General features: G+C 54.6%; 3 protein-coding genes across 8 annotated transcripts in view; 2 read left to right on the top strand and 1 right to left on the bottom strand.

Moving 5' to 3' along the window:
* Positions 1 to 2,435: 2,435 nt before the first annotated feature.
* Positions 2,436 to 9,080, top strand: GAL3ST2 (galactose-3-O-sulfotransferase 2). Of its 4 annotated transcripts, XM_027661861.1 has the most exons (5): positions 2,436 to 3,473; positions 6,943 to 7,029; positions 7,463 to 7,778; positions 7,864 to 7,872; positions 7,974 to 8,181. In XM_027661861.1, the coding sequence occupies exons 1-5, from the start codon at positions 2,920 to 2,922 to the stop codon at positions 8,073 to 8,075; spliced, it is 1,068 nt and encodes a 355-aa protein (XP_027517662.1). In that variant the 5' UTR covers positions 2,436 to 2,919; the 3' UTR covers positions 8,076 to 8,181. The 4 variants fall into 4 exon arrangements, with proteins under 4 accessions (XP_027517662.1, XP_027517659.1, XP_027517661.1 ...); XM_027661858.1 differs by having other exon boundaries at positions 7,864 to 9,080; XM_027661860.1 differs by lacking the exon at positions 2,436 to 3,473 and adding an exon at positions 5,300 to 5,888 and having other exon boundaries at positions 7,864 to 9,080.
* A 352-nt stretch (positions 9,081 to 9,432) lies between these two features.
* NEU4 (neuraminidase 4) lies at positions 9,433 to 14,472 on the top strand. Of its 3 annotated transcripts, none has more exons than XM_027661870.1 (5): positions 9,433 to 10,285; positions 10,751 to 10,925; positions 11,728 to 11,933; positions 12,313 to 12,568; positions 12,976 to 14,472. In XM_027661870.1, the coding sequence occupies exons 3-5, from the start codon at positions 11,733 to 11,735 to the stop codon at positions 14,022 to 14,024; spliced, it is 1,506 nt and encodes a 501-aa protein (XP_027517671.1). In that variant the 5' UTR covers positions 9,433 to 10,285; positions 10,751 to 10,925; positions 11,728 to 11,732; the 3' UTR covers positions 14,025 to 14,472. The 3 variants fall into 3 exon arrangements, with proteins under 3 accessions (XP_027517671.1, XP_027517669.1, XP_027517670.1); XM_027661868.1 differs by having other exon boundaries at positions 9,433 to 10,391; positions 10,446 to 10,925; XM_027661869.1 differs by lacking the exon at positions 9,433 to 10,285 and having other exon boundaries at positions 10,438 to 10,925.
* Positions 14,473 to 14,611: 139 nt separating this feature from the next.
* TM4SF19 (transmembrane 4 L six family member 19) overlaps positions 14,612 to 16,461 on the bottom strand; it is a 4,336-nt gene continuing 2,486 nt past the window's right edge. Inside the window, exons 4-5 of the mRNA XM_027661871.1 lie at positions 16,019 to 16,203; positions 14,612 to 15,733 (exon numbers count right to left, since the gene is read on the bottom strand). Coding sequence (XP_027517672.1) covers positions 15,547 to 15,733; positions 16,019 to 16,203 — 372 coding nt within the window. The 3' untranslated portion in view covers positions 14,612 to 15,546. The remainder of the gene's footprint in view (positions 15,734 to 16,018; positions 16,204 to 16,461) is intronic.

The following is a 16,461-nucleotide window of genomic DNA, read 5'->3' as shown; positions in this document are numbered from 1 at the left end:
TCTCTACAACACTGGGAGCTGTTGGATTGCATTAAGGATGCTGGCTTATGCTCAGCACCATGTTGCAAACACCCTTCCCAATACAGTTCTAAGATCACACCTCTCTCAGTTTGGCCACATGGATGCTTTTGACAGGAATACCTCTGTGTCTTACATGGCCTGCCAGTATCTAGTCCTGCCCTCCCATCTTGTCCCTTCAACTCCTTCTCTCTGCTATGGCACACTCCTCACCTCTCCATTCCTCAGGACGAGTCAGAGAGGAGCTTATCAACCTCTTCTTGGGTGAAGCAGAGTGAACAAAGCCGTCATTAGCAAAAAGGAAGAATTTCTCCACAGAAAGAGTTAGACATCAGAAAGGGTTGCCCAGGGAGGTGATGGAGTCCCCGTGCCTGGAGGTGTCCAAGGAATGACAAGGAATGAGCACTCAGTGCTCAGGTCTGGTTGACAAGGTGGGCATCGGGCACAGGTTGGACTCGATGATCTTGGAGGTCTTTTCCAACCGAAATGATTCTAGAATCCTGTGGTCCTCTGAAGAAGACAGCCCATGGAACACAGCCAGCCTGTGCTGCTTGCATGTGGGGTGATGCAAAAATATGAAAAGTCTATGATGTTTTTGAGGGGAAAATAGGCAGGATTTGCTTTCTGCTAGGATAAGCTGATGCAGCTCTTTCTTTCCAAATCAGACTGTTTATATTCTCTGCCTTTTTCCTACACCATTCTTTCTCTTTTTTCCCCCAAACTACTGACCATCACTGTTTAAAATACAGGCTTTCCACGTGAAAGGCTCTTTTTGGGAAGCAGAACTTTCCACACTCCTGCTTTTCAGCTACATATGGAGAGAGTGCTCGGGAGGGAGTCAAGGCTGACACACAACCTAGTGCTGTGGCCAGGGAAGTTCTGGCACAGATCCACTTAACCATCTTCCTTACACATGAAGATCCTAAAGCTCCATGTAAGTTTTACTGTTTCACTAAACCATAGAGCAGTTCCCTGAGGGAATAAAAGGGAGGAGTTATTGTAGGGTTATTTTACAGGAGCTCTCCTAGACCTTAAACACCAGCATTACTCTCCTGTTCCATGTTCTCAATGATGCTTTCAAATAGTGGTGCGCTGTTGTATGGGGGGAGAGACAGGGTAGGTACATGTGTGTGTATTTTTACAAAGAATCATTGTGGCAGGGACTTCTTTTCCAAAATTCTATATTTTTCTGGGGCAGATTTGAATGTTAGGATGATGTAGATTCTCCGCACTTTGGAGCAGTGGCCTTCTGGCACAGTGAGGAAGCACTTGGCTCTCTGTACTGCTTTTGCCTCTCTCTCTGTACTGGTTTTTGACTGGGATAGAGTTAATTTTCTTCACAGTAGCTGGTCTGGGGCTCTGTTTAGAGCGGTGATGGAAGCACTGGGATGTTGTAGCTGCTGCTGAGTGGTGCTTGTACAGTGTGAAGGTTTTTTCTGCTCCTCACCCTGCCCCGCCTGTGAGGGGCTGGGGTGTGCAAGGAGCTGGGAGGGGCCACGGCTGACCCCGCCTGACCACTGGGATATCCCACGTGTAGGATGCCATGCTCAGCAATGAAAGCTGGGGAAGAGGGAGGAAGGAGGGCATTCCAAAGTCACCTTTACACATGATGGAGCCCGGCTCTCCCGGAATAGGAAGCTTTGCTTCCCTTTATCACAACCCATGAGTTTTTGCAGATTCACCCCTCTGATTGTCCCCATCCCACTGTGGGGGTACGAGCGAACGGCTGCACGGGGCTGAGCCCCCCCAGGGACTGCCCCCCAACATGGAGCAGAGCCAGTCTGGAGCTGTGAATCCAGTGCCCCAGCTCACTAATCCTGCATCAGCTGGCTGACCTTCACTGCCCTGGTCTCCGAGCAGCCCACTCCCATATGAAATCAAATATCTCGCCTGGCATCGTTTTGGGGGTTTTTTTGGCATAACCAAACCTAATGATTCGCGTGCAACAGCCCAGGAGAGAGCAATGAATCAACTGTAAAAGTGCAAAAAATGGGCTTTTGTGATCCATGGGCTCTACCAGCTCCTGAGCGAGAAGTGGCACAGCTGACGTGTGCAACGTAACAGGAGAAAGAGGTCGATGAAATGGGCCCCCTTTGCCAGCAGCAGCGGGTGCTGTGCCAAGAGTAACCCTAGAAATTCTCCGTAAAAGAGCACATTGACTCGTGTTCTAGCAAGAAACTCAGGGAAGGCAACCCTACACCTTGCTAATCTCTGATCTTGGTAAGCACTGGGGTTGGGGCTGGCCTGGGGAAGCTGTGATTTAAAAGGAAATGCTGCGTTTTTGGGCACTCTGAAGACAGAGCACCACGGGTGAAGGAGTTCTGAGGACTTGGCCGTTGGTGGGGCAGGTTGGGATACAGCATACGAGGTTTGGGAAGGTGACACCGTGGGTGGGGAGGGAAAGGGGACCACCAGGAGATGCATGGAACGTGGCATGGCCGTAAAAGATGAAAAGCAACAACTTAATCCCCCCTGATCCAGGCTGGGAGATGTGGCAACACTCTTGCCCAAATGAGGAGAGCATTGGCTTCATCTCTGCGTAGGGAAGAGGGAGATGACCCCACTTCCAGAGCTGCAGGACAAATCCTGCTCTCACCAGGGCAATTTGCAACTCTCAAACCCACTTTGTCTAGTGCTGGTGTACAGCAGCCTCAGTGGAATTTTAAATTCCTGCATAATGCAGGTTGCAATGGTAGTTAACACCAAGAAGTAATTTTGCAAACAAACCATAAAATAAGGCCCGATTATGGGCAAGAGCTCTCCCCCCACCAAGGCCTGGATGCAGCCAAGTGTCTAAGCTGTTAACCTCCAGCTACAATAATTCCATTTTTACCAAAAAGTGGGAAGTCTAAATGTTTTAAGAGGAATTTTCAGTAGGTGAGCGCCATTCCTGTTTTGCTGATGTCCCTAATTTTCTCTTACCGAATGTGTCTGGCGGGGAATTACAGTCCCAACCCACTGTGCAAGAAGCAGAGGAAAGGCACAGCAGGCGCTGACTGTGGCCCCAGGCGATGTGACATTCAGGGTCACAAAGGGACCAGTGCCCTCCACCAGCCCCACAGCACCAGCACCCTGCCTGGATCCTGCTGTGAGCCCCCCACACCTCCCTCCTGCAGCCAGGAGAGAAGGTGGTCCCCACTAAGGGGTCCCTGCCAAACCTTTTCTTCCCTGCAAAGCTGTTGCAAATGCTGTGTCCTGGGGCAGCTTTTTATACCTCTGTTGATGTCCTGCCACACCAGCGCTTTCCATGGCTTATTAATTAACTCCCACCCACTCTGGGAAACACCTAGCCACTCCCTGTGTCCTCACCTACCCATTTATAGCCGGGAGGGGATGCTAGAAATAGGTGCGTGGGCACTAAGAGGCAGAGGAGATGAAAAGGGTGCTGGAATCGATTTGCAAATGAGACATTTCCCAGCTCGAAGCAGCATGAAAAGCCCTGGGTGCACTCCAAGGTAAGGGCAGAGGGAGCCGAGTGCTTGGGGTGCCGAATTAAAACTCACTTTGCGGGAAGTTCTGGTTCAGGTAATCCCTGGAAGTTGTTAATAACCTATAGCCTTAGTTCCAGTTTGCTCCAGTGTAGGGATTAATTTTGCCATGAGTATTTCTTTCCGGTGTTCCAGGTCTTTTAATTTGAAAGAACCTTGTGAAGTTGACGCAGAGGTCTTGTTATTTTCTGCTTAAGCCAAAGCAACAAGGAGGTTGCCCCAAGCCTTAAAAGCATCTGTAGCGGCACCTCCAAGAGAGGCAGTTTTCCATGTTTTCTTCACAGCTGGGAGATGGCACAGCACAGGTTGGAAAGGCAAGTGGAGCCTCCGGCGCCAGCCCTGCCGAGCGCTCTGCAGGTTTTTTGGCTTCTTAGAAGAATTGTGTTATTTTCACAGTCAGCTCCCAGCTGCTTCCTCCAAGGGCTCCCAGGCTGTTTGCGTGTCACGGATGCTTAGGTAACTTCAGTGCGGTGTTCGAGTTGGGGCTTTCTCTCTTGAGCTTCACTTTGCCAGGTCTTGGAGGTCTTTTCCAGCCTAAATGATTCCGTGATTCTGTTCAGGTCAGAGACTTGCAGTGTTGTGACAAAGGGTGGGGTGTATGACACTAAGGGAACAGTCTTTAAGGCTCTCACAGGGTGGTGGGAGCCTAACAGGGGGTGAAACCCCAGTGCGGTTTTGCAGGACACAGAATCATAGAATATCCTGAGCTGGAAGGAACCCACAGGGATCATCGAGTCCACCTACTGGCCCTTCAGAGGATAACCCAAAAAAATCATATCATGTGCCTGAGAGCATTGTCCAAAAACTTCCATGAGGTGTATTTGAAGCATATAGAGCCTGAAATGTAATCGTTGTTCTCTGCAGACTTTCAAGGAGTTGTCATGTCTTACTCGCTTGTCACTGGAAGCAAGGTCTGGTAGCAAATCCCACACTGGTCCTGTGCTGTTTCCTGGCAGAGCAGTGGCACTGTGTTTAAAACGAGATGTGTATGCTCTGGGTAAAGGTCCTACACAGTTTCTATCAGTAAAAACCCTGAATCATTTCAAGAGCTCACTTGTTTACAAGAACAAGGTCTGCAGGAATGTTGGAGATTTGTCATAAGAGGAGGGAAAGGTCCCATCAGTTTGGTCCATGAGAGGTTTATTCCCACCTGGTGTGTGGGACTGTCATGCTGCAGCCAGTGGCAGCCCCTGTGAGTGCAGCTGTGGGTGGCCGAGCCCAGGGGGTGATGGGGACAGGACCCCCTGTGGTGGTCAGGACCCAGCTGCACGAGTGCACTGACCAGCACCCCACATACCTTCAGCCCCTCCTCTCATCCCCCCGTCTCTGTTTTCCCACACTCCTCCCCGGGGATCACCTCGATCCCTGCCCTTGGCCCTTCCCCTGGACACCTCCATGGCATGCCTTTGCTGGGCTGAGGGGCAGCAGAGTCCCCTCCATGTCCCCACTCCCTGCTCATTCCCTGAGCTGGAAGGCAGATATCTTTCCATCCATTCATCCATCACTCCATCCCGGAGGAACAAGCACTGTGCCATGAGAATGCATCATTTGTCATCCCCGGGACAAGAAGCCTGTTATTTCTGTGCATCCTGGCACCTCCACGGACCATGTGCCACAGAAATCAGTCACTCTTCCTCCTTAAAACTGCCATGGTTTTGGCCTAGATAATTTGGACCTTTATCCCCACTGTGTCTCCAGATACAGAATCCAGCTGTTGTTTGGTTTTGGGCTGACAAAACGGGTCTGTGCTGGACGTGTCTGGAGATTTGGAGGCAGGAGGGCACTTTGTAATCCTTTATTTAAGTAAATAATTATTAAAATACCGTGGGATTCCTAAGGTGATTGGATGCAGAGGTCTACAGAGCCTGTCTTCTTGCAGCAGGAGGGGCTGCTAGTCCTTCTAGAGCATGTTGTGAGCCTGACCTGCCTTCAGGATGATTTTGGGTGTGTGCGATTTGTTTGCCCCATGAAACATCAGTCAGAGTCGCCATTCTGGGGACACCACCCAAACAAATAAATGGACTGTTATGGCACTAATTGCACCTAAAAAAAGGTGCAAAAGGAGGACATTGCCAGACCAGCTCAGGAAGGACTTCCAGGCAGACAGGGTGGTGGAAAACTATTGCACCAGCAACATCTTTCAGTTTAAATGAAAGACCAAGAAGATTGGCAGGGGCTGCATGTGGCTGATGTGAGCCTGCTTGCTGCCTGTGGGCCCCTCTGCCTTCCTTCTCCCATCCCATCTCCCAGGATAGGGGATTGTCCCACTCCTGCCCCCCAACAAACCTGGGACCAAAACTGAGGAAATCCTCATGAAATCTTGCCTGCAGCAATGTCTTGAAACTATTCCTGCAGAAGCTGTGCTGTAAATTCCTGTGAGAGGTTGGTACCAGCTGTGGCTGAGGGTGTTCTCTGGCTTTGGGAAGGGCTCTGGGAGAAAGGTTTGGAGCCTTGCTTGCTCCCTTGGGAGAGTGGGAACCATGAGTGTGACCACAGCATGCTGTAAATTGGGATTATATCTTCCCTAAAGAACTTAAAGCCATATCAAGTGCATTTTGGGAATGGTGGCTGAAAACATGGAATTCACAATGAGTTAAAACATCAGAGAAGTCAGATCAAGCTTGGTGATGAAAAATTCCTTTTTGGTGGGCGTCACACCTTCAGAAGATCCTCTCTGTGTCCCAGCAGGACACTGGTGATGATCGTGGTATCACAGGATGGTTTTGATTGGAAGGGAGCTTAAAGACCCCCTGGACTCATTCCAACCACCTGCCACAGGCAAGGACACTTTGATACATGGTGGTTGCCTAATTAGTGCTGGAAAACATTCTCCCCCTCATTGTTACCCAGCCCTTCCATTTCAAAGTGGGGTGTAATTAATCATTACAAACCAAACCTTGTTTGGTTATTAATTGATTTTCTGACTTGAAAAATCTCAGTTATATTGAAAAAAAACTCCTCCATTTAGTGTTTCTTTGTGTTCCCCATCTTCTGGAGTGATGCGGTTACAGGAGCTGCTCAGGTTTCTCACCAGGAAAGTCTTTTAGCCCTACAAAGGGCTCGTTTTCTAGTGAATAATCTGGGAGTTTGAATAGTGAATAAACTCTAAAGCCCCAGAAAAGCAAAACAAAAGCAAAACAAAAGGCAGCATAGCAGAGTGGAAGGCTGTTGGAAAAGCTTAGGCTCTGGGTGAAGCACACTGTGTCTTGCCAAAGGCCAAAATTAGGAGAATAATAGTGAAAATGCAATTTCTCACTGTCTTGTCTCTAACACCAGAGCTGCTGACACAGCTGGGGGTGACAAAGGTGGCTGCCACCACTGAGAGCTAAAACTGTGCTCCCAGGGATTAAAATTCCCAAGGGCAAGACGCAAAGTTTGGTGGTTCGGGGAAGGACTATCAGATAAAAATCCACTGAAACTCTTCTTGTTTTTCCAGGCATATCAGATGTCTCATCATTTTCAGCCTTTTGCTGGGACTCGTCTTCCTGTCAGGATTCTTCCACATGAAGGATAAGGATTACGGGTAAGTGAAGCAGAAGCAAGGCTTTGTGTGCCCAGGCAGCTGGGACCTAACTGTGACACCTGATTCAGCTCTCATGAGGCTTAGGCTAATACTGGAAAGGCAGTGTCCCCAAAATAAGTGCTAGGTCCATGTTTGGGTGGGTAAGGAATCAAATTAGCCAAAATACAGGTCTTCAGGGCAAAATCAGCTGGATAGGGAATGAAAAAGGGATTGAGCTGAAGCCTTTGGGTAAAGGAGAAACGGGAGAGAGAGGAAACTCTTGACATCTGCGCTGGAGGGATGGGGCTGGCTTGGGTGCAGCCTTGCACCAGCTGGAGGTGTGGTGTCAGAGGAGCCCCTGGGTTTGGCTGTGCAAGGTCTCAGAGATGGGGTGCAGCACCGGAGAGGCCACTTGCCCCAGAGGCCACTTGGCCCATCTGTCGCCTTCCTGCAGAATCTTCAACAGCCACGAGGACCAAACTGTCGCCTTCCTGCAGAGCCTCAAACAGCCACTGCTGACCCCTCCCACGCCGTGCCATGCCAAGACAAACGTCATGTTCCTCAAGACCCACAAGACAGCCAGCAGCACCGTGCTCAACATCATGTTTAGGTTTGCAGAGAGGTACAACCTCACCGTCGCCCTCCCTGCTGGCCAGCTCTTCCACCTCGGCTACCCGAGGATTTTCAGGGCCCACTTTGTGGAGGATTTTGAACTCATAGGCCAGAACTACAACATCATGTGCAACCACCTGCGGTTTAACCCCTCGGAGGTAAGAAAGAGCCACAACACCTGCGGAGAAACCTGGCTGGGACAGCAGTGCCTCCGGAATAACCTCTTCTTCCTCCCACAAATAGGTGCAAAAGGTGATGGCACCCAACACCTTCTACTTCTCCATCCTGAGGAACCCCATTCCTCTACTGGAGTCTTCCTACATCTACTACAAGAATGATGTCCCTGCCTTCAGGAGCTCCAAGGACGTGAACGAGTACCTGGCGTCACCCACGAGGTATTACCACCCAGCGGATTACAGGCAGAACATCTACGCCAGGAATATTATGTGGTTTGACTTTGGCTACGACAACAACGCAGAGGATGACACAAAGTACACCCAGGCCATCCTCGAGGAGATCGAGCAGAACTTCCACCTCATCCTTATAGCGGACTACTTTGATGAGTCCATGATCCTCTTGAAGCACACTTTGTGCTGGGATCTGGATGATGTGATTTACTTCAAGCTCAATTCCAGAAGTCAGGACACTGTCCAGACTTTGACTCCAGAAAGTGAGGAGCGGATAAAAGCGTGGTGCTCACTGGACTGGAAGCTCTACCTGCACTTCAACCAGAGCTTCTGGAGGAGAATTGAGGAGACCATAGGGCTGGAGGTGCTGGAGAAGGAGGTGGATCACCTGCGAACCAGACAGAAGGAGCTCATGGAGACCTGTCTCTTGGAGCAGGAGCCAGTGGGGAAGGGTCACATCAGGAACAAAGCTCTCCAGCCTTACCAGTCAGGAGCTGCAGATATCCTGGGGTACAACCTCAGACAGGACTTGGACAACAGGACTCTGAGAACCTGCCAGAAAATGGTCATTCCAGAGCTCCAGTACACATCCTACCTTTACACTGTCCAACACCCGCACAAGAAGGGGAAGCAGCTGGGGTTGCCATTACCATGGACCAGTCTCCAGGAGAGGATGCAGCTCCCAAATACCAACTAGGACACGTGACAACCCACTGTGGCTTCCCACTGCTTTGCATCACCCCATGTCTGGCATGTGACTGACCCACACAAGACAGGACTCTTGTACGTGAGGGGGAGGCAGTGGGGGCTTTGTTCAGGGTCACCGAGTTGGTGGTTGGTCCCTTTTTGGGGACCTTGAGCCAAAGGCTCTGCATTGCTCAGATCCTGCGTGATCCTTCCTGCCTGCTCCCAGCTGGGGAGTGCTGGGCAGGCTGCAGCTGGCATAGACATTCCAGCTTCTTAATCATTAATCACAGGTGTGATCATTTGCCTGCTTTAATTTCATTTGATATCCATCACTACATCCAGTCTGGTCACAGCTCACTGGAGCAAGTCCTGATTTTTTGGGTTTAGGGGAGGGGGAGGGAGACAAGGAGAGCACAACAAGGGGATGCAGCTCTCAAAGGAGAAGGAGACGTGTTGGATGTCCCATCCAGCAGCATCCATGCTCAATGAGGAGTAACCACCATGCACTGCGGGGGGTGCCCTCGGGATGGGAGTCCCAAGCATTTGTCCCAAAGCCAGGCATGCTGACTGGCTGCCTTTCTCCCTGGCATGTGAGATGTTCCTTTCACCTGTGTCACGAGGTGTGGCAGCCTCTGCCCCACATGGGACACCTTGGTGCTCCTCTGGGAGGACATTTTGTGGCTTTGCCCCTCTCTCTTGTGCGAGGGTCTGTGGGCAGGGAAGGTCCTTTGGGATCAGCATTCCTGAAGGCCTTTACCAGCATAGGGTTTGTTGGGTCTCCCCTTGCTGCGTTGGCCGAACTCTCCAGCACAGATTAGGAGGGGATGGGGTGAGGCGCTGCTTTGGGCACACTGGTGCCATCCAGGTCCCCACTGCCACCCCTGCTGGTGCAAGTAGGAGACACCAGCTCAGCTTCTAAGTTTATTGGCACTATTGGCACCGAGGGGTGTATTGGGAACTGGTGACAAGCGGTCACCACATCCACAGGGCTGGTGCTGCCACCTTGACCAACGTTCCTGGCACTGCCACAGCAGCAGGGCCACAGGTGGCTGGATGGGGAGGATGGATCTGGGGTTGCTTGGCTGGCAGTGTTGCCTCAGGGCAGCACTGAAGCTGTGGGACAGCAGCTCCAGCTGGGAAGTATGAGGGACACTGTCTGGGGAGCAGGGTGGGAAGCAGACCCAGGATTTTCTTCAACTCTGTTTAAATCCATCAGGGAAGCAGCTGAGGCAGGGGTTAACCTGCCCTGCAACCTGTGCTCCTCACAGCACAGGTGTCCAGCAGCAACAACAGAGATTAACAGCATTTTCACGGTTCCCTGCTCCAGGAACCCTCTTAACCCGAGGCTCAGGAGGCATTTGTGCCAGCAGGGTGGAGCAGCCAGAGCCACACGTGGTCACCCCGAGCCATCCCAGGGGCCCCTCAGGGGCAGTTCTGCAGCCTCTGCGTCAGTTTTCCCCTTGGAGCTTCTGATCCATGACCTGCCCTGTGAATTTTGTCAAGCCCTTTAAGCTAAGTTGATGACAGAGACAGGTGTAAAAATAGTTTCTTAGTAGCTGACCTGTGTGGAGGTGGGGGTCCTGGGCAGTGTGGGGGTCGTGGGAGGGCTGGGGGTTCTGGGAAGGCTGGGGATCCTGGGAAGGTTGGGTGTCTGGGTGGAGCTGGGGGTCCTGGGAAGTTTGGGGGTCCTGGGAAGTTTGGGGGTCCTGGGAAGTTTGGGGGTCCTGGGAGGGCTGGTGGTCCTGGGAAGGCTGGGGGTCCTGGGAGGGCTGGGACCCTCCAGACCACAACCCCCAGGCTGGGGAGCTCACAGCAGGGCGGACCATGGTGAACATGGGCTGCAGCACCTCCCAACCTGCAGGAGGAGGGAAACTGAGGCAGGAGATGTAATTCCCCCATCATGGCTCCTCTTGCATCCCATCCCCGGGGGTCCAAAGAAGGAGGCTCAGCAGCCGCGGGGCCCCCGGCTGTGCCCGGGCCCATAACGGTGCCTTTGTGCCACGGGCACTGCACCAGCAGCTCCACTGCTGACTCAGGGATTTTTCCTGGCCACCACCACCGCGGGAGCCCCGTGACCCATCGGTGGGGGGACCCTGCAAGGGGAGAGGGGTGGCAGCCAAGCAGTGAGAAGGCAGCTCTGCAGAAACCCAGCAACGGCGGGAGCTGCTGGGGCCGAGGGACAGAGGGGACAGCCCAGCCGAGCAGAACCCGGTGAGTGCCTTTGCTTTCTCTGGGGGGTGTTAGATCAGCAAAAGCTCCTGATTAAACCGCTGGTGAAAGTTAGCCTTGGCTGCTCCAGCTGTGCCTGGAGTGGGGTGCCCATCTCTTCCTGTGGTAATAATACCCAGGGACACGTAGAGACGTAACCTGGGGACAGCTGACAGTGGTGTTTGTTACTCCTGCTGTCCCCAAAGGAAGGGCACCTGGGGACAGCTCGCACCCACTGCTGCAGGGACAGCCCGGCCAGGGACCCTGCAGTCTGTGTTGTGCACCCCAGGCTCCCCCCACAGAGGGGGGGAACAAGGAGCCCACTGGGTTCATTGTGCTGGAGGCACCAGAGGTACAGGACAAAACACTCCCTGACCCCCTCTTGATGAGCCCGGGCTGATCTGGGGGGTCCTGTGTGTGCAGAGGTGGGCTCTGCCCTCCCAGTGCCCACTTGAAGGGAGCAGGGAGCTCCTTTGCTCACTGGCCTTGATTTCCCAGAAGAGCATCTTGAAGATCGTTTTAATTTTATTTAATTTTGTTTTAGAGCCCCCAGGTCAGCCTCCTTGCTGGTACCCAAAGTCGTGGCCAACCTTTCAGCTGCAGGGACTCCCCACCACAGCAGTGCATGTTCAGCCTCTCTCCATCCCAGCCCTGCCCCTGCTCCCTGGGGCTTCCCCAAGCCCAAACCCACCAAGTTAAATCCCCAGCCCTTCCAAGGACAACCCAGTGCCCCTGGCCGTGCCCAGCAGCCGATCCCCCCCCCTTCACCAACCCACTGTGGTGGGGCTGCATCCTTTTGCTGCAGACCCCATGAGCTCCCGGCACTTCCCTGCCCGGACCGTGCTCTTTGAGAGGGAATCCAATGGTGTCACCTACCGCGTGCCCGCCCTGCTCTACCTGCCCTGTGTGGCCAAGCTGCTGGCGTTCGCCGAGGAGCGGCTCAGCGCCGACGACGCCCACGCCAACCTGCTGGTGCTGCGCCGCGGCACCATCTACGGCAGCTACGTGGAGGTGGGACAGGGGGCACGCCCCGGGCTGGGGGGGACACGCAGGGCTGGGGACGTGGGGACGGATGGGTGGTTGTCCTCGCTGCTTGTGTGTGGCACAGCTGAGCTCCTGGAGGCAGCTGCATGGAGGGGTGGGTGAGGTGAATCATGGAATCCCAGAACGGTTTGGGTTGGAAGGGACCTCAAAGGTCATCTCGTTCTACCCCCCGCCTTGTGCAGGGACACCTGCCACTAGAGACCGGGTTGTTCCAAGCCCCATCCAACCTGGCCTTGAACACTTCCAGGGGCAGGGCAGCCACAGTTCCTCTGGGTGAAAAAGTAGGATGTTCCTCACCTGTCTCGTCCCTTTCCATTCTCTCCTCCTCCTCCTCCTCCCTGGTCAGTGGGAAGACATGCGCGTGCTGGAGACGGCGACGCTGCAGCACCACCGGTCGATGAACCCCTGCCCACTCTATGATGAATTCACAGGCACCCTCTTCCTCTTCTTCATCACGGTGCTGGGCAGGACACCCGAAGCCTACCAGATTGTCACTGGCCAGAATGTCACCCGCCTCTGCTGCGTCACCAGCGCTGACCAGGGCCTGAGCTGGAGCACAGCCACGGACCTGACACAGCAGGTCATTGGTGCAGCCATCAAAGGTACCCAGCTGGAGAGGGCTGGGGAGGGGGAAGGATGGCCAGCAAGGAGGTGACCGTGGGTTTTGGCCTCCTGGAGCCACCTGTGGTGTGGCTGGAGGTGACCTTGGAGTAGGAAGCCCACAGGCTTCCAAGAGGGTGGAAGAGAACCTTAAGCAGAGGGGAGAGGGGATGGAGGGAGTATCTATATCGCTTGGGGTAGGAAGAAGATGGAGACCTCCCCACAGCCAAGGGTAGGACCATGTGTGAGGACAACCGGGCAGCACGAGGCTGCCCTCCCGCCCCACCACCTGGCTTGGCTGGACAGGGGAAACCCTGGAGACCCTTCCACACTGGGCGGCATGGAAGGGTACCGTGGTGGTCACTGTTTGCCCATTCCACCCTCACCGCATCCCATCTCCGCTCCGCAGACTGGGCGACGTTCGCGCTGGGCCCTGGGCACGGGATCCAGCTGCGCTCCGGCCGGCTGCTGGTGCCCGCCTACAGCTACCACATCGACTGCAAGGAGTGCTTCGGGCAGCTCTGCAAGACCACCCCACACTCCTTCGCCTTCTACAGCGACGACCACGGCCACGGCTGGCGCTTCGGGGAGTTCATCCCCAACCTGCAGACGGGCGAGTGCCAGCTGGTCTCGGTGGATGAGGAGGATGGATCCAACGTCCTGTACTGCAACGCTCGCAGCCCGTTGGGCTTCAGGGTCCAGGCGCTCAGCACGGATGACGGGGCCGTCTTCCACAGGGGGCAGCTGGTCCAGCGGCTGGTCGAGCCCCCCCATGGCTGTCATGGCAGTGTCATCGGCTTCCCAGCACCATTTGTGTATGTCCCCACCATCTCCCAGGACTCTGTGTTGCCCCTCCGGGACTCAGCTCGACGGCTGCCCCCGGGAATGTTCCAGGGATTTCGGTACCTGCCCACCCGGAAGGCAGCAGGTGAGCTGCCCACTGTGGCCACTGGCAGCCACCACGAGCCAGACGAGCCCGATGAGGACTGTCCTACCCCAGGGCATCACCAACAAGCCCACAGTGTCACCTCGGCCCAGGGGGACCCTGTGGCAACCCGCAGCCCCACTCCCTTCTTCCAAGCACCGACATGGATCCTCTACTCCCACCCCACCAGCTCCATGTCGCGGGTCAACATGGGGGTTCACCTGAGCACCTTCCCCAGGGATGCAGAGAGCTGGACAGAGCCCTGGGTCATCTATGAGGGCCCGAGCGCTTACTCAGACCTGGCTTACATGGAGCTGCCCTACACGGAGGCCCCAGTGGCCGGTGGCACAGCCATCGCCTTCGCCTGCCTCTACGAGAACGGGACGAGGTCGCCCTACGAGCAGATCTCCTTCAGCATGTTCACGCTGCGCGATGTGCTCCAGAACATCCCCGTGACAGCCACTGCTCCCCTCCAGGGCCGCAGCCCCCGGCGCCACGGGAAGCGGGGCCGAAGGAGCTGCCCCGTGTCCTAGTGACCCCCCAGGCCAGCTCCCCCCACCCCCCAGTGCCAGATCCCAGGACATCAACCCATTGCCTGGGGTCCCACCCCCCCCCAGTCCAGCACGGCCACATCACGCAGAGCAGTGTTACCGTCCCCAGGCTGGATTTGATCTCACTTTTATTGTTATTTTTTTAATTATGTATCGGTTGGTGGGGAGGCTTGTGCGCCCCGCACAGCCCCCGGCTCCTTTCCAGCAAGAGCCACCTCATGAAACAGATACTGGGGGCAACAGCAATGCCAAAAGGAGGCAGCTGGGGGCACCCTGTGCCATCCCTGTGTGCTGGGTCAGGGGGACACGGTGCTCCAGCTGTGCCACATCTGGTACCACCACCCTGCTCCGGGGGTTTCCCCTCCCCTTGTTATAAATAGTTATGTTATATAAATGTTTTATATGTTATATAAATGTTTCATGTTATATAACGTTAAATAGTTTCTTTTGCATGAAAAGGCTTTTTCTCAGTGGTCTCCTGAAGTCACTGTGAGGGTTTGGGCTGGAGTAGAGTTCAGTTCCTTCATCACAGCTGGGATAGGGCTGGGTTTTGGATTTGGGCTGACAATAAAGAGATGTTTGTGTTGCATCACTTGTCTGTCTTGGGTTCTATTTCTATCTCTTTATTATTTTCCTTTACATTACAATTTATTATTATTATTTCAATTATTAAACTGCTCTTATGTCAACCCATGAGTCTTCTCACTTTTACGCCTCTGACTCTTTCCCCATCCATCCCATGGGATGGGGGTGAGGGAGTGGCTGTGTGGTGCTCAGGTGCCAGCTGGGGTTAAACCACCACAATGGCCCAGTTACTGTTTAATCTGGCTCAGTGCTTTGGTGTTTTTAATCTGCTGCCACCACCACTGCTTTCCTTGGCCCTTGTCAGTGGGGGGCAAACACCCTCCCAGCACGGGCAGGCTCAGGCCCACACTGGGTCCCTGTGAAGGTTTAGGGGAGTGGGAGATGCACTGAAACCAGTGACCCCCCTGTAAGCACAGCAGTGGGGTCCTGGTCCTGGGGATGAGCAGCAGCTGCTCCTGACATTTGTGGGGGGGGGGGGGGAACTTTGGGGGGCTACACCTCAATTCCAGCCCTGCCTCCTCCAGCAGGACTATCCAAGTGCTCCAGCCAGAGCCCAGCTCTGCTTCTCTGGTCTCCTTCCCCTCTCCTGCCCTCTGCAGGTGACAAACACCGGCCCAGCTGCCCTAAATACCGAACTGATAAAAAAAAATTAAATTAGTGTCCCGCTCTTGTCTCTACAAACACTATTGTGTCACATTTTGCACTGGGGTGGGTAGAGGCAGCCAAGGAAGCCGCTGGGCTCATGCTGGGGTGCCATGAGCCGAGTCCTCACCTCCATCCGTCACCTGGCTGCTTTCCAACCCCAAAGGGCTGGTGTCACAGTTCCTACCATACCTCCAGTTCAGCGTGTGCCACCAGCCAAGTGACACCAGGGGTGACACCTGCTCCGAGCGCAGCCTCCTGGCACTGCCCCTGGGCCCTACTTGCCCTCACAGAGGCCACAGAGGCAGCCGAGGCAGCCGTTGAGGATCTGGAGGAAGGACAGCACCATCTCGGCCACGCTGACGAGCAGCAGGATGGAGAAGAGGACGACGTTCCAGGCCACAATGCCCTCTGGCTCCAGGCAGATGCTCCAGGTGTGCCGATCGTAGAGGTAGGTCTTAGCCCTGTGTGACGGGGAGGGGAGGAGATGCAGGATGCTGCCCATGGCAGGTCAGGAATCCCATCGCTTTCCTCCACGGGGGGGTGTCCCAGACATCCCGTCCTTCAGCCTGAGGGCGAGTGGGGTCAGGGGGGTGGTGGAGGTGCAAAGCACCATGTAGAAATTCCTGGAAGGTGGGCACCCCTCGAGCTACCAGAGTCTTGCAAGCACACACTCCCCCACACCATAATTAACACTGACTTAATTAGCAATAAACCAGTGAGGCAGCACTGGTGATTCAGCCCCTCACCTGGCATCAGGCACCTGGCCAGCAGCATCCGGGAAGGGGTAACCCCAGAGGGCTCCGTGCCCGAGGCTGTGCTCAGAGGCATTGTAGAAGCAGAGGGGGCCGTTGGTCAAACCCACCCCGGAGAGGACGAAGCAGGCGGCAGCGCCCAGGAATGCCAGCTTGGAGAGCACGGTGGAGATGAAGGCCTGTGGGGAACACCGGGCGGGCAGAGGGGACACTGAGAGTCAGGTGGGCTCCAAAACACAGCTGCTGGTTGTCAGCATGTTTGGCAGGGGGGAAAACTCCCCTCCCCTTCACCCAAAGGGCTCCGGTCCCGGGTAGATGTGGCTGTGGATGGAACCATTGCTGGGCTGGGCAGAAGCAAGCAGGGAGTGGAGACAGGCAGGGATGGAAATAGGCAAGGAGCAGGGACAGGCAGGGAGGGAAATGGGCAAGGAGCAGGG

The sequence above is a fragment of the Corapipo altera genome, unplaced genomic scaffold (genome assembly GCF_003945725.1).
Source record: "Corapipo altera isolate COAL_440 unplaced genomic scaffold, ASM394572v1 175, whole genome shotgun sequence".
Taxonomy (NCBI): domain Eukaryota; kingdom Metazoa; phylum Chordata; class Aves; order Passeriformes; family Pipridae; genus Corapipo; species Corapipo altera.
Note: the sequence above shows the minus strand (reverse complement) of the source record. Positions and strands in the feature narration are given on the sequence as shown.

Bases quoted from the DNA above. Each gene is read 5' to 3' on its own strand.
- NEU4 (XM_027661870.1), top strand. From the start codon at position 11,733: ATGAGCTCCCGGCACTTCCCTGCCCGGACCGTGCTCTTTGAGAGGGAA. The intron at 11,934-12,312 runs GTGGGACAGGGG...CTCCCTGGTCAG, and splicing joins TCTACGGCAGCTACGTGGAG to TGGGAAGACATGCGCGTGCT. The intron at 12,569-12,975 runs GTACCCAGCTGG...TCCGCTCCGCAG, and splicing joins CATTGGTGCAGCCATCAAAG to ACTGGGCGACGTTCGCGCTG.
- GAL3ST2 (XM_027661858.1), top strand. From the start codon at position 2,920: ATGTCCCTAATTTTCTCTTACCGAATGTGTCTGGCGGGGAATTACAGT. The intron at 7,030-7,462 runs GTAAGTGAAGCA...GCCTTCCTGCAG, and splicing joins ATGAAGGATAAGGATTACGG to AATCTTCAACAGCCACGAGG. The intron at 7,779-7,863 runs GTAAGAAAGAGC...TCCCACAAATAG, and splicing joins TGCGGTTTAACCCCTCGGAG to GTGCAAAAGGTGATGGCACC.